The sequence below is a fragment of the Camarhynchus parvulus genome, chromosome 4 (genome assembly GCF_901933205.1).
Source record: "Camarhynchus parvulus chromosome 4, STF_HiC, whole genome shotgun sequence".
Classification (NCBI taxonomy): Eukaryota; Metazoa; Chordata; class Aves; order Passeriformes; family Thraupidae; genus Camarhynchus; species Camarhynchus parvulus.
In genome coordinates this window covers 1,754,483-1,766,902 of record NC_044574.1, presented here as the reverse complement: position 1 = coordinate 1,766,902, position 12,420 = coordinate 1,754,483, and the positions used below count along the sequence as shown (strand labels likewise).

The 12,420-nt window shown below is 57.9% G+C and overlaps 1 protein-coding gene across 1 annotated transcript; it reads right to left on the bottom strand.

Moving 5' to 3' along the window:
• Nucleotides 1-28: 28 nt before the first annotated feature.
• C4H20orf27 (chromosome 4 C20orf27 homolog) lies at nucleotides 29-10,985 on the bottom strand. Its single transcript, XM_030947972.1, is given in 7 exon segments — nucleotides 29-226; nucleotides 817-913; nucleotides 915-934; nucleotides 3,155-3,293; nucleotides 5,101-5,255; nucleotides 8,626-8,702; nucleotides 10,945-10,985. Coding segments are annotated over 6 exon segments (531 nt in total). The 5' UTR covers nucleotides 8,645-8,702; nucleotides 10,945-10,985; the 3' UTR covers nucleotides 29-125.
• Between the last annotated feature and the right edge of the window lie 1,435 nt (nucleotides 10,986-12,420).

The window sequence follows — 12,420 nt, the reverse complement described above, 5'->3', positions numbered from 1 at the left end:
AGGGCGAAGCAGCGGCGGCAGCAGCACCGAGCGGGGTCCCCCCTCCCTCCCTCCCTCCCCGCCCGCTTTTGGGGACCGTGCTGTGCTGTGGGGGACTTTGGGGTGGCCCGGGGTGGGCTTTGGGGTCAGTCGAAGCCGTGCCACTCGCTCTGCTCCGAGTCGTACTCCAGCTCGGCTCCCACGCAGCGCACGCCGTCCAGGAGCATCGGCGTCCCGTGGTGACGGTCTGGGGACAGCAGGGGACACGGCTCGGGGACAGCTCTTTTTTGGGAAGGTGGTGGGAACGCCCCCTTTTTTTAGGGGTTTGGGGGCGGTTTTAGGCTCCCAGTGCCGGGGCCGGGTGGGTGGGGGATGTGTTGTCCCTTGTGTCACCGCTGTGGGGTCACTGCCCAGGGGGTGGTGACAACCTCGGGGGGGCTGGGGGGGGCTGGGATGTGGGGTGGGGGACACGGGGAGCGAGGGGGTGTTGGGGTTTATGGGGAGGGTCCCAGGGATGGGGGGGTCCCAGGGACAGGGGACATCCCGGGGACAAGGGGGGATCCCGGGGACAAGGGGGGATCCCGGGGACAAAGGGGGACCCAGCCAGGCACAGGGACCCCGGGGACATTGGGGTCACCCCCCACCCTTTCCCTTCACCCCTTCCCAGGGCTCTCCTCAACCCCTGGGCTGGGGAGTTTTTGGGATGAAATCCCCCATTTTGGGCAATTCCTCGACAGCGCCACGCCTGAACTGGGACAACTGGGAAGAGCGGCTGGGCCTGGCGGAGGGGGACAAGGGGACAGGGAGGGACCCCAGAGCTCCCCCAGAGCCCCTTACCCATGACCCGGGCCTGGACGGTGACCTTGATGTGGCCGGGGCTGTGTCCGGCCAGGAGCAGCTCCTCCTTCAGCACGCCCTCCTTGTGCGCCATGTACTACGCAGCGCACGCTGTGCCCTGCCACGGGGACATGCGGGGGCTGCTGGAGCGCTGCCCGTGCCAGCCTGAGCCTTCCTCACCCTGCCCGTGCCGCCTGAGCCTTCCTCACCATGCCCGTGCCAGCCTGAGCCTTCCTCACCCTGCCTGAGCCTTCCTCACCCTGCCCGTGCCAGCCTGAGCCTTCCTCACCATGCCCGTGCCTTCCTCACCCAGCCCGTGCCCTCCTCACCCAGCCCGTGCCCTCCTCACCCAGCCCGTGCCCTCCTCACCCTGGCCGTGCCCTCCTCACCCTGCCTGAGCCTTCCTCACCATGCCCGTGCCAGTCTGAGCCTTCCTCACCCTGCCTGAGCCTTCCTCACCCTGCCGCTGCCAGCCTGAGCCCCTGTCACCCTGCCCATGCCTTCCTGAGACCTCCTCACCCTACCTGTGCCAGCCCGTGCCTTCCTCACCCTACCTGTACCTTCCTCACCCTGCCCGTGCCCTCCTCACCCTGCCCGTGCCTTCCTCACCCTGCCCGTGCCCTCCTCACCCTGTCTGTGCCCTCTTCAGCCTGCCTGCACCTTCCTGAACTTTCCCTGCTCTGCCGGAAACCTCCCTGCCCTGCCTGTGCCTGCCCAAACCTTCTCTGCCCTCCTCGACCCTCCCCTGCCCTGCCCTCAGTGCCCGAGTCCTTCCTGTCCCCTCCCTGTCCTGCCTGCACCTCCCTGAACTTTCCCTGCCCTTCCTGAACCCCTCCTGCCCTGCCTGTCCCTGTCCTCCACCTTCCCTGTACCTGCCTGTCCCCTCCCTGTACCTGCCTGCCCTTCCCTGAACCTTTCCTGCCCTTCCTGAACCCCTCCTGTCCTGCCTGTCCCCCCCTGTCCTCCACCTTCCCTGTCCTCTCCCCTGTACCTGCTGCACCTTCCTGTCTCCCCCCTGCCTGTCCGCGCCCTGCCTGTCCCTGTCCCCTCCCTGCCCTGCCTGTCCCCCTGCAACTCGTGGGCTTCCCCAGGGCTCCTTTCCCCTGCTCCAGAGAGGTCCTGGCCCCGATCCCAGCTCCAATCCCCATCCCAGCTCCAATCCCGATCCCAGCTCCAATCCCAATCCCAGCTCCAATCCCAACCCCAGCTCCAATTCCGATCCCAGTTCCAATCCCAGTCCCAGTCCCAGTCCTGATCCCGGTCCCAACCTGGTTCTGATCCCAATCCCAATCCCAGTCCTGATCCCGGCTTCTGCCTCCAATCCCAGTCCTGATTCCAGCCTTGATCCCAGCCCCAATCCCAGTCCCAATCCCAGTTCCAATCCCAGTCCCAGTCCCAGCCCCGATCCCGACTCCAATCCCAGCCCCGATCCCGGATCCCATCCCGGTCCGCCCCCACCCCCGACCCCGACCCCGATCCCAATCCCAATCCCCATTGGGAATCTCCAAACAAACCCTAAAGCGCTTTTTTGGGGTGGAGCCAGCAGTGGGTGGGAAAAGCCCCATCCCTGCCCTGTCCCCATTGTCCCCATTGCCAGGAGACACCGAAGCCCAGCCCTGTCCCTGCCCTGTCCCCATTGCAGGGAGGTGGCACCAAAGCCCAGCCCTGTCCCCACTGTCCCCACTGCAGGGAGGGACACCAAAGCCCAGCCCTGTCCCCATTGTCCCCATTGCAGGGAGGTGGCACCAAAGCCCAGCCCTGTTCCCATTGTCCCCATTGCAGGGAGGGGACACCAAAGCCCAGCCCTGTCCCCATTGTCCCCACTGCAGGGAGGTGACACCAAAGCCCAGCCCTGTCCCAGCCCTGTCCCCACTGCCAGGCGGTGACCCCGAGGGGACAGGGATGTGGGAAACAGCATCCATTGTCTGTGGGACATCTGGGATGGGACCGAGGTGGCTTTGGGGACACGGGGTGTCCTCGGAGCAGAGCCTGTGTCCCCAAGGAACTGCCACCCAGCCCAGGTGACGCTCAGCTGTCCCCGGGCTCTGGGATCCCGTGGATGTGGTAGCGCCCAATTGTCCCCAAAGGGGAGGGTGGCACCTCTTGGAGAAATCCCTGTCCCTGTCCCTGTCCGGGTGTGGAGCCCCGCCCCGGGAAAGAAAAATCCCAACAACAACAAAATAACGGAATTTGGGGACATCGGGGACATCCCTGAGGACGAGGAATTGCCACCTCCTCCCCGAGACACTGAGGGGACAATCCCTGGGTGTGCCCCCTTTGGGAAGGGGCCGGGTGCAGGACGGGGACGTTGGGGACAAGGAGGGGGGACACACGGTACCTTCGGGCAGCGAGGTGACACTGACGATGCGCAGGTTGGGGTTGGGGACGGGCAGGGGACAAACGTCCTTGCCCAGGCTGGGCACGGGGGGCAGCACGAAGGTGATCTCGTACTTGTGCAGGATCTTCAGGAATCCCACCTGGGAAAAAAGCGGGATACGGGGTGACACCACGGCCGGGGTGTCACTGTCACCCCCGCCCTGGGGACAAGGGACGCTGGACAGTCCCCAGGAAGGCGGGGACAGCACCTGGAGGGCGGGAATTGCATCCTAAAAATCCCCACTGTTAAATCCGGGATTTGTGCCCTAAAAAAAAACCCTCAGGAAATAATAAATAGGAGATAATTTAGGAAATAATTTGAATAATTTCAGAAATAAATCAGGAAAAGGCAACAACAAACGCGATGATTTTGCCCCCAAAAAACGCAGGAAAAATAAGGAATTTTGGGACAAAATTTTGGGAATGAGGACCCGTGGATGCCACAGGAGCAGGGGGAGGTTTCCCAGCCGTCCCTGGAAAAGGCAGGAGCACCTCTGCCCCTGGAACTTTTCCGCTGCCGTGACAAAAACCAGAGCCCTGCAGAGCCTTGGAAAAATCCATTTTGGGAAGGGAGAGAGCTGGGAAGGATCCCTGAGAGAAAAAAAACCATCCGGGGCCAGGATCCGGAGGGTGCAATTCCCAAAATCCATCCCAACGAGATGGAAAAGGATCCAGGGAGAAAATTCCAGAGCCTAAAGGGGCTCCAGGACAGCTGGAGGGGGATAAGGACACAGGGAATGGGGACCTTTGCGGGATTTTTGGAATTCCCAAAATTCCCTCACAGGCTGGGATCATCCCAAAGAGCTGGAAAAGGACACAGGGAATGGGGACATTTGGGATGGGATTTTTGGAATTCCCAAAATCCCCCCATGGGCTGGGATCATCCCAAAAAGCTGGAAAAGGATCCAGGGAGAAAATTCCAGAGCCTAAAGGGACTCCAGGAGAGCTGGAGGGGGATTGGGGACAAGGACACAGGGAATGGGGACATTTGGGATGGGATTTTGGGAAGGAATTCCCATCTGGGCTGAAATCCCCAAATTTTCCGTGGATCCCTGGGGGCGTCCAAGGAATCAGGACGAGCCCCAAAGCTCTTTTCCCCTCTAAACCATTTTTGGGATTTATCCCTTTAAAACAAGGACACGGGGAATGGGGACATTTTGGGGGATTTTTGGTATCCCAAAATCCCTCCATGGGGTGGGATCATCCCAAAAAGCTGGAAAAGGATCCAGGGAGAAAATTCCAGAGCCTAAAGGGGCTCCAGGAGAGCTGGAGAGGGACTGGGGACAAGGACACAGGGAATGGGGACATTTGGGGTGGGATTTTGGGAAGGAATTCCCATCTGGGCTGAAATCCCCAAATTTTCCGTGGATCCCTGGGGGCGTCCAAGGAATCAGGACGAGCCCCAAAGCTCTTTTCCCCTCTAAACCATTTTTGGGATTTATCCCTTTAAAACCCCAGAAAAATACCAAACCCCAGGATCTTTTGCCAATCGCATCCCATTGCCAGCAGGGTCCCCCCCCCCCCGTGTCCCCGTGGGTGGCACTGCCGCCCGCTCATTGTCACGCGGTGGGAACGCAACGGGGATTTGGGGATTGGGGATGACTCAGCGCCGGTGGTGGCAGCTGCAGGTGCCACGCGTTGGTGGCACCGCGGGTGGCTCCTGTCCCCTCCCCTGGAGCCGTGCCACCCTCCGGGATGACAGGGAATGGCCCCGGTGGCATCCAGAGGGGACAGCGCCACGTGTCCCCCGTGTCCCCAAAGCCACCCAAGCGTGGCGCTGGGTTTGGGGGACAATCCGGAGTTGGGAATGGGGCGGCGACGCCTCGAAATCCGGGGGTTTTCGGGTGTTGGCAGCGCCGGAGTCGCCAGGGGACGGTGACATCCCGCCGGTGTCCCCCTGTCCCCCACCTTGACCAGGAAGTGGCCGTCCTTGTCCTGTGTCACCATCACGGCCGAGTCGTGCAGCTGCTCCTGGAAGTGGACGTGGCCCTGTGTCCCCTCGTGCTGGTGGCCCTGGGTCCCCTCGGGGGTGAAGCGCACCGCTGTCCCCTTCCCCTTGCCGCCTGCAGGGGACACAGTGACAAAGGGCCCGTGTCACAGCCCTGTCCCCAGGGGAGGTGGCCTCGCGTGGTGGCACCAGGAGAGGCTTCCCTGTCACCTCCTCCCCGTGTCACCTGTGGGGACCTGTGGGGACAGCCAGCTCGTCTCCGAGCAGGGAGCTGCCACCGGGCCGTGCCAAGAGGGTCCCCAAGTGTCCCCAGGTGTCCCCAGGTGTCGCCCAGGTGTCCCCAGGCTCGGCAGGCTCTGCTCCCTCCTGTGAAGTCCATAGGACAAGTGACACAGGCTGGGGACATGGGGACATGGGACAGGTGAGAAGGGGGGAGAGCATGGAAGTGCCACCAGCTGAGGTCCAGAGGGTCCCCAAGTGTCCCCAGGTGTCCCCAGGCTCGGCAGACTCCGGTCCCTCCTGTGATGTCCTCGGGACAAGTGACACAGGGACAGAGGGACACAGGTGACAAGTGACCACAGCTAGTTCCTATCTGAGCAGGGAAAGGCCACCAGCTGATGTCCAGAGGGTCCCCAAGTGTCCCCAGATGTCCCCAAGCATCCCCAGGTGTCCCCAGTCTCGCAGACTCCGCTCCCTCCTGTGATGTCCTCGGGACAAGTGACACAGGGACAGAGGGACACTGGTGACAAGTGACCACAGCCAGCTCCCCTGCGAGGACCAGAAGGTCCCCAAGTGTCCCCAGGTGGCCCCAGGTGTCCCCAGGCCCGGCAGACACCGCTCCCTCCTCGGGCCGCGCGGTGCCACCGGGAAGGGCAGGTGGCACAGGGCAGGTGACACAGGGCAGGTGACACAGGGGCTGTGACAAGGCCAGCAGGCCAGGTGACAGCGCCACCAGCACGGGGACAGCGCTGTCCCCACGGGGAGGGGGAGGGGAGGCCCGAGTCCCGTGGGATTTTCCACGCGTGCCGCGTCCATGGAAAATCCGCCCCTTCCTCTCTTCCTCCTCCTCCTCCCTCCTCCTCCTCCTCCTCCTCCTCCTCCTCCTCCTCCTCCTCCTCCTCCTCCTCCTCCCGCTGCTCCCAGCTGGCAGCGCATTGTCACCAACGCCAGCAGCACATTGTCGCCTCCCTTGTCGCCTCAAGAAAAGGCTCTTTGTGCTGGCAGCGCCGGGAGCCCCGGGCTTTAATGAGCCGGGCTTTAATGAGCTGGGCTTAATGAGCCGGGCTTAATGAGCTTGGCTTAATGAGCCGGGCTTAATGAGCTGGGCTTAATGAGCCGGGCTTAATGAGCCGGGTTTAGGGCTCGACCATTGTCCGGGGGGGACAGCGAGGGACACGGTGACAGCGTGGGGACACACGCAGGGACACACGCGGGGGACCCTCGTGGGTGGCGATCCCGAAGGATCCCAAATCCCAAATCCTGGATCCCAAATCCCGGATCCCGAATCCTGAAGGATCCCAAATCCCAAATCCTGGATCCCAAATCCCGAAGGATCCCAAATCCCGGATCCCAAATCCCGGATCCCAAATCCCAAATCCCGGATCCCAAATCCCGGATCCCGAATCCCAAATCCCAAATCCCGGATCCCAAATCCCAACTCCCTAATCCCAAATCCTGGATCCCAAATCCCGAAGGATCCCAAATCCCGAAGGATCCCAAATCCCGGATCCCAAATCCCAAATCCCGGATCCCGGATCCCAAATCCCTAATCCCAAATCCTGAATCCGGAATACCAAATCCCAAATCCCGGATCCCAAATCCCAAAGGATCCCAAATCCCGAAGGATCCCAAATCCTTAATCCCAAATCCCAACTCCCTAATCCCAAATCCTGGATCCCAAATCCCAAATCCCAAATCCCGAAGGATCCCAAATCCCGAATCCCAAATCCTGGATCCCAGATCCCAAATCCCAAATCCCGGATCCCAAATCCCGGATCCCAAATCCCAAATCCCAAAGGATCCCAAATCCCGGATCCCAAATCCCAAATCCCTAATCCCAAATCCTGGATCCCAAATCCCAAATCCCAAATCCCAAATCCCGAAGGATCCCAAATCCTTAATCCCAAATCCCAAATCTTGGATCCCAAATCCCGGATCCCGAATCCCGGATCCCGAATCCCGGATCCCAACCCTCGATGATCCCGAAGAATGATCCCAAATCCCTTCGTCACCCCTTGGTGGCACTCGGGGACATCGGCCATCCCCTCGCGGGCACGGGGACACTGGGGACAGTGGGGTTGGAGCGGGAGGAAGGCGGGAATTGGGGTGTCCGGGAATTGGGGTATCCCGGGATTTGGGGTGTCCCGGGAATTGGGGTGTCCGCGGATTTGGGGCGTTCTGGGAATTGGGGTGTCTGGGATTTGGGGTGTCCCGGGATTTGGGGTGTCCGGGAATTGGGGTGTCCGGAATTTGGGGTATCCCGGGAATTGGGGTGTCCCGGGATTTGGGGTGTCTGCGGATTTGGGGCGTTCTGGGATTTGGGGTGTCCGGGATTTGGGGTGTCCCGGGATTTGGGGTGTCCGGGAATTGGGGTGTCCGGGAATTGGGGTGGCCTCGGGAGGGGACAGCAGGGACCGGCAGGGGTGACAGTCAGGGATCCGCTGGATCGGGGATTTGTGGGGTCTGGGATTCCTTTGCATTTGGGATTTATGAGATCTGTGATTCCCTTGGATCTGGGATTTATGGGATCTGGGAATCTGCTGGATCAAGGGTTTATGGGATCAGGGAATCCCTTGGATCTGGGACTTACAGGATCTGGGATTTATGGGATCAGGGATTTCTGGGATCTCGGATTTCTGGAAGCAGGGAATCCCTTGGATCTGGGATTTGTGGGATCTGGGATTTATGGGATCAGGGAACCCCCTGGGTCTGGGATTTGTGGGATCAGGGAATCCGCTGGATTGGGGATTTGTGGGATCTGGGATTCCCTTGGATTTGGGATTTCTGGGACCAGGGATTTATGGGATCAGGGAACCCCCCTGGATCTGGGATTTCTGGGATCAGGGATTTGTGGGATCAGGGATTTCTGGGAGAAGGGAATCCCTTGGATCTGGGATTTATGGGATTTGGAATTGGTGGGATCTGGGGTTCCCTCGGATCAGAGATTTCTGGGAGAAGGGAAACCCCTGGATCTGGGATTTATGGGATCAGGGAATCTGCTGGATCCAAGACTTTGGGGATCAGAAAATGTGCTGGATCAGGGATTTATGGGATCAGGAAATTCCTTGGATCTGGGATTTATGGGATCTGGGATTTGTGGGATCTGGGATTTGTGGGATCAGGGAACCCCCTGGATCTGGGATTTCTGGGATCAGAACCCCCAGGAAAACCCCGAATCCCTGGATGTGAACAGAAGAGACCCCAAAAACTGCGGGAAGACCCCAAATCCCGGGCTCGGGGCACAGGGAGGGGACGTGGGCGCTCACCCTTGCCGGCAGTCGCCATGTCACTGTCACTGTCACTGTCCCCAAGTTCAGCGGCCGGGGGGCATCGTCTGGGAATTCTGCGGGAATGGGGCGGGAATGGGAAGGCGCCAATTCCCATCCCATATTCCCATCCCATATTCCCATCCCCTATTCCCGTCCCCTATTCCCCATCCCCTATTCTCCATCCCATATTCCCGTCCCATATTCCCGTCCCATATTCCCCATCCCCTATTCCCCATCCCATATTCCCATCCCATATTCCCCATCCCATATTCCCGTCCCATATCCCCATCCCATATTCCCGTCCGCTATTCCCATCCCATATTCCCGTCCCCTATTCCCCATCCCCTATTCCCCATCCCATATTCCCATCCCATATTCCCCATCCCATATTCCCGTCCCATATCCCCATCCCATATTCCCATCCCATATTCCCGTCCCATATTCCCATCCCCTATTCCCATCCCCTATTCCCATCCCCTATTCCCATCCCATATTCCCCATCTCCTATTCCCCATCCCATATCCCCATCCCCTATTCCCATCCCATATCCCCATCCCATATCCCCATCCCATATCCCCATCCCATATCCCCATCCCATATTCCCCATCCCATATCCCCATCCCCTATTCCCATCCCCTATTCCCAAATGGGATAAACGGGAGATCAGATCTCAAACTCGGACCTTTTCCCAAATAATTTTTCTCGGGATAAACAGCAGATCAGATCCCAAATTTGGAGCTTTTCCCAAATTATTTTTCCTCAGATAAATGGGAAATCGGATCCCAAACTTGGAGTTTTTTCCCAAATCTCTTTTCCCGGGATAAACGCGAGATTGGATCTCAAACTTGGAGCTTTTCCCAAATGGTTTTTCCCGGGATAATCAGGAGATCAGATCCCAAATTTGGAGCTTTTCCCAAATAATTTTTCCCGGGATAAACAGCAGATCAGATCCCAAACTTGGAGCCCTTTCCCAAATGGGATAAACAGGCGATCAGATCCCAAATTTGGAGCTCTTTCCCAAATGGGATAAACGGCAGATCGGATCCCAGAATTGAAGCTTTTCCCAAATAATTTTTCCCAGGATAAACAGCAGATCAGATCCCAAACTCGGAGCTTTTCCAAAATGGTTTTTCCCGGGATAAATGGGAGATCAGATCCCAAATTTGGAGCTTTTCCAAAATGGTTTTTCCCGGGATAAATGGGAGATCAGATCCCAAATTTGGAGCTTTTCCAAAATGGTTTTTCCCGGGATAAATGGGAGATCACATCCTAAATTTGGAGCTTTTCCCAAATCTCTTTTCCCAGGATAATCGTGAGATCAGATCCCAAATTTGGAGCTTTTCCCAAATAATTTTTCCCAGGATAAACAGCAGATCAGATCCCAAACTCGGAGTTTTTCCCAAATTGTTTTTCCCGGGATAAACGGGAGATCAGATCCCAAATTTGGAGCTTTTCCCAAATTATTTTTCCCAGGATAAACAGCAGATCAGATCCCAAATTTGGAGCTCTTTCCCAAATGGGATAAACGGGATATAAAATAATTTTCCCAAATTATTTTTCCCAGGATAAACAGCAGATCAGATCCCAAACTTGGAGCTTTTCCCAAATAATTTTTCCCAAATGAGATAAACAGGAGATCTGATCCCAAATTTGGAGCTTTTCCCAAATCTCTTTTCCCGGGATAAATGGGAGATCTGATCCCAAACTCGGAGCTTTTCCCAAACGGTTTTTCCCGGGATAAACACGCGGAGACGCCACCGCCAGCCGGGAATTCGGGATGTGACATCCCAAATTAAAAAAAAAAAAAAAAAAATTAAATAAATAAAAATATCCCCGGGATGGAATCGGAGGGTCAAACCTCCTCCCTTCTTCTCGGGATCGCCCCATGGCACCGGGAATGCCGGCAGGGATTGGGAAGTGGAAACCCCAAAACGCCGGGAATTCCATGGGGGGGGGGGGGAAAAAACCGACAAAACAAAATTTCGGGATAAAAACGGGATAAAAGAATGGAACGGGGGAGCCTCTCCCGGGGGCGGGGAAAATCCCGGGATTTGGGGGCGTCCCAAGCCATGCTGAGTAGGGGGGTGAAGGAGAGGTGTCCCCAAGCTCAGGATGGGGGTGGCAGCTCCCCAGGAGGGGACAGCGCGGCCGCGGGTGTCCCCACCCCCCTTCCCGGCGCCGTTTCACCTCCGCCATCCCCCGCGTTCCTCCGGCCCCTCCGCGGGGCTGCCCCGGTGCCTCTGCCGCCCCCCAGGTGTCCCCGGTGTCCCCCGGTGTCCCCCCGGTGTCCCCCCGGTGTCGCCGTGCCCCGCTCACCCCGCCGCTCCCGCTGCCCGCTTCCCGCTGCGGGGACACGCCCCCTCGCTCCTATTGGCCGGCGCGCCCCCGCCTCGCTCTCCCATTGGTGGGCGCGCACGCCGGTCACGCCTCCAGGCCACGCCCCGGGTGGTGCTTAACGGGAGCTGCTAAGGGGCGGGATGGTTGCTAAGGGGCGGGGTGAGGGGCGGGGTTAAGGGGAGGACAGCCAATGAGAAAAGGCGAGCGCGCCGCGGGGCGCCCCCTTGTGGGCGGAGGTGAGGAGCGGGGGCGTTGCCATGGGAACGGGGAGGGGTGGGGGAGGGGCCTTTCCTTTCCTTTCCTTTCCTTTCCTTTCCTTTCCTTTCCTTTCCTTTCCTTTCCTTTCCTTTCCTTTCCTTTCCTTTCCTTTCCTTTCCTTTCCTTTCCTTTCCTTTCCTTTCCTTTCCTTTCCTTTCCTTTCCTTTCCTTTCCTTTCCTTTCCTTTCCTTTCCTTCGTTCCCCTTCTCCTTCCCTCTCAATCCCATCCCAACTCCATTCCATCCATCTCATCCCAAATCATCCCATCCCATCCCATTTCCTTTCTATTTAATTTCATCTCATCCCATTTCATCCCAATTCTATCAGATCCATCTAATCCCGAATTATCCCAATTCCTTCCCATCCCATTTCAGTTCTGTCCCATCACATTCAATTTCCTCCCTATTTAATTTATTCTCATCCCACCTGATCCCCTCTCATCTCTACTCCATCCCATCCATCTCATCCCATTTGATCCCAATTCCTTCCCATCCCAACCCTATTCCATCCATCCGTCTCATCCTATTTTATCCCGATCTGATCCCATCCCTTCTAACCCATCTCAGCTCCATCCCATCCATCTCATCCCAAACAATTCCAATTCCTTCCCATCCCATCCCATCCCATCCCATCCCATCCCATCCCATCCCATCCCATCCCATCCCATCCCATCCCATTGCATTTCCTCCCCATCTCATTTTATCCCACCCCATTTCATCCCAAATCCATCTCATCCCAAATCATCCCAATTCCTTCCCATCCCAAATTCTGTTCCATCCATCCATCCATCCATCCATCCATCCATCCATCCATCCATCCATCCATCTATCCATCCCAAATCGTCCCAATTCCATCACACCCCATCCCCACCACAATCCCATCTCCATCCCGACCCCAATCCCAACCCCAATCCCAATCCCAACCCCAATGCCAATCCCATCCCAATCCCATCCCAATCCCATCCCAATCCCATCCCATCCCATCCCATCCCAGTTGATCCTAAATCATCCCAATTCCATCCCGACCCCAACCCCAATCCCAATCCCAATCCCAATCCCAATCCCAATCCCAATCCCATCCCAACCCCAACCCCAATGCCAATCCCATCCCAATCCCATTCCAATCCCATCCCAATCCCAATCCCAATCCCAATCCCATCCCAACCCCAACCCCAATCCCAATCCCATTCCAATCCCA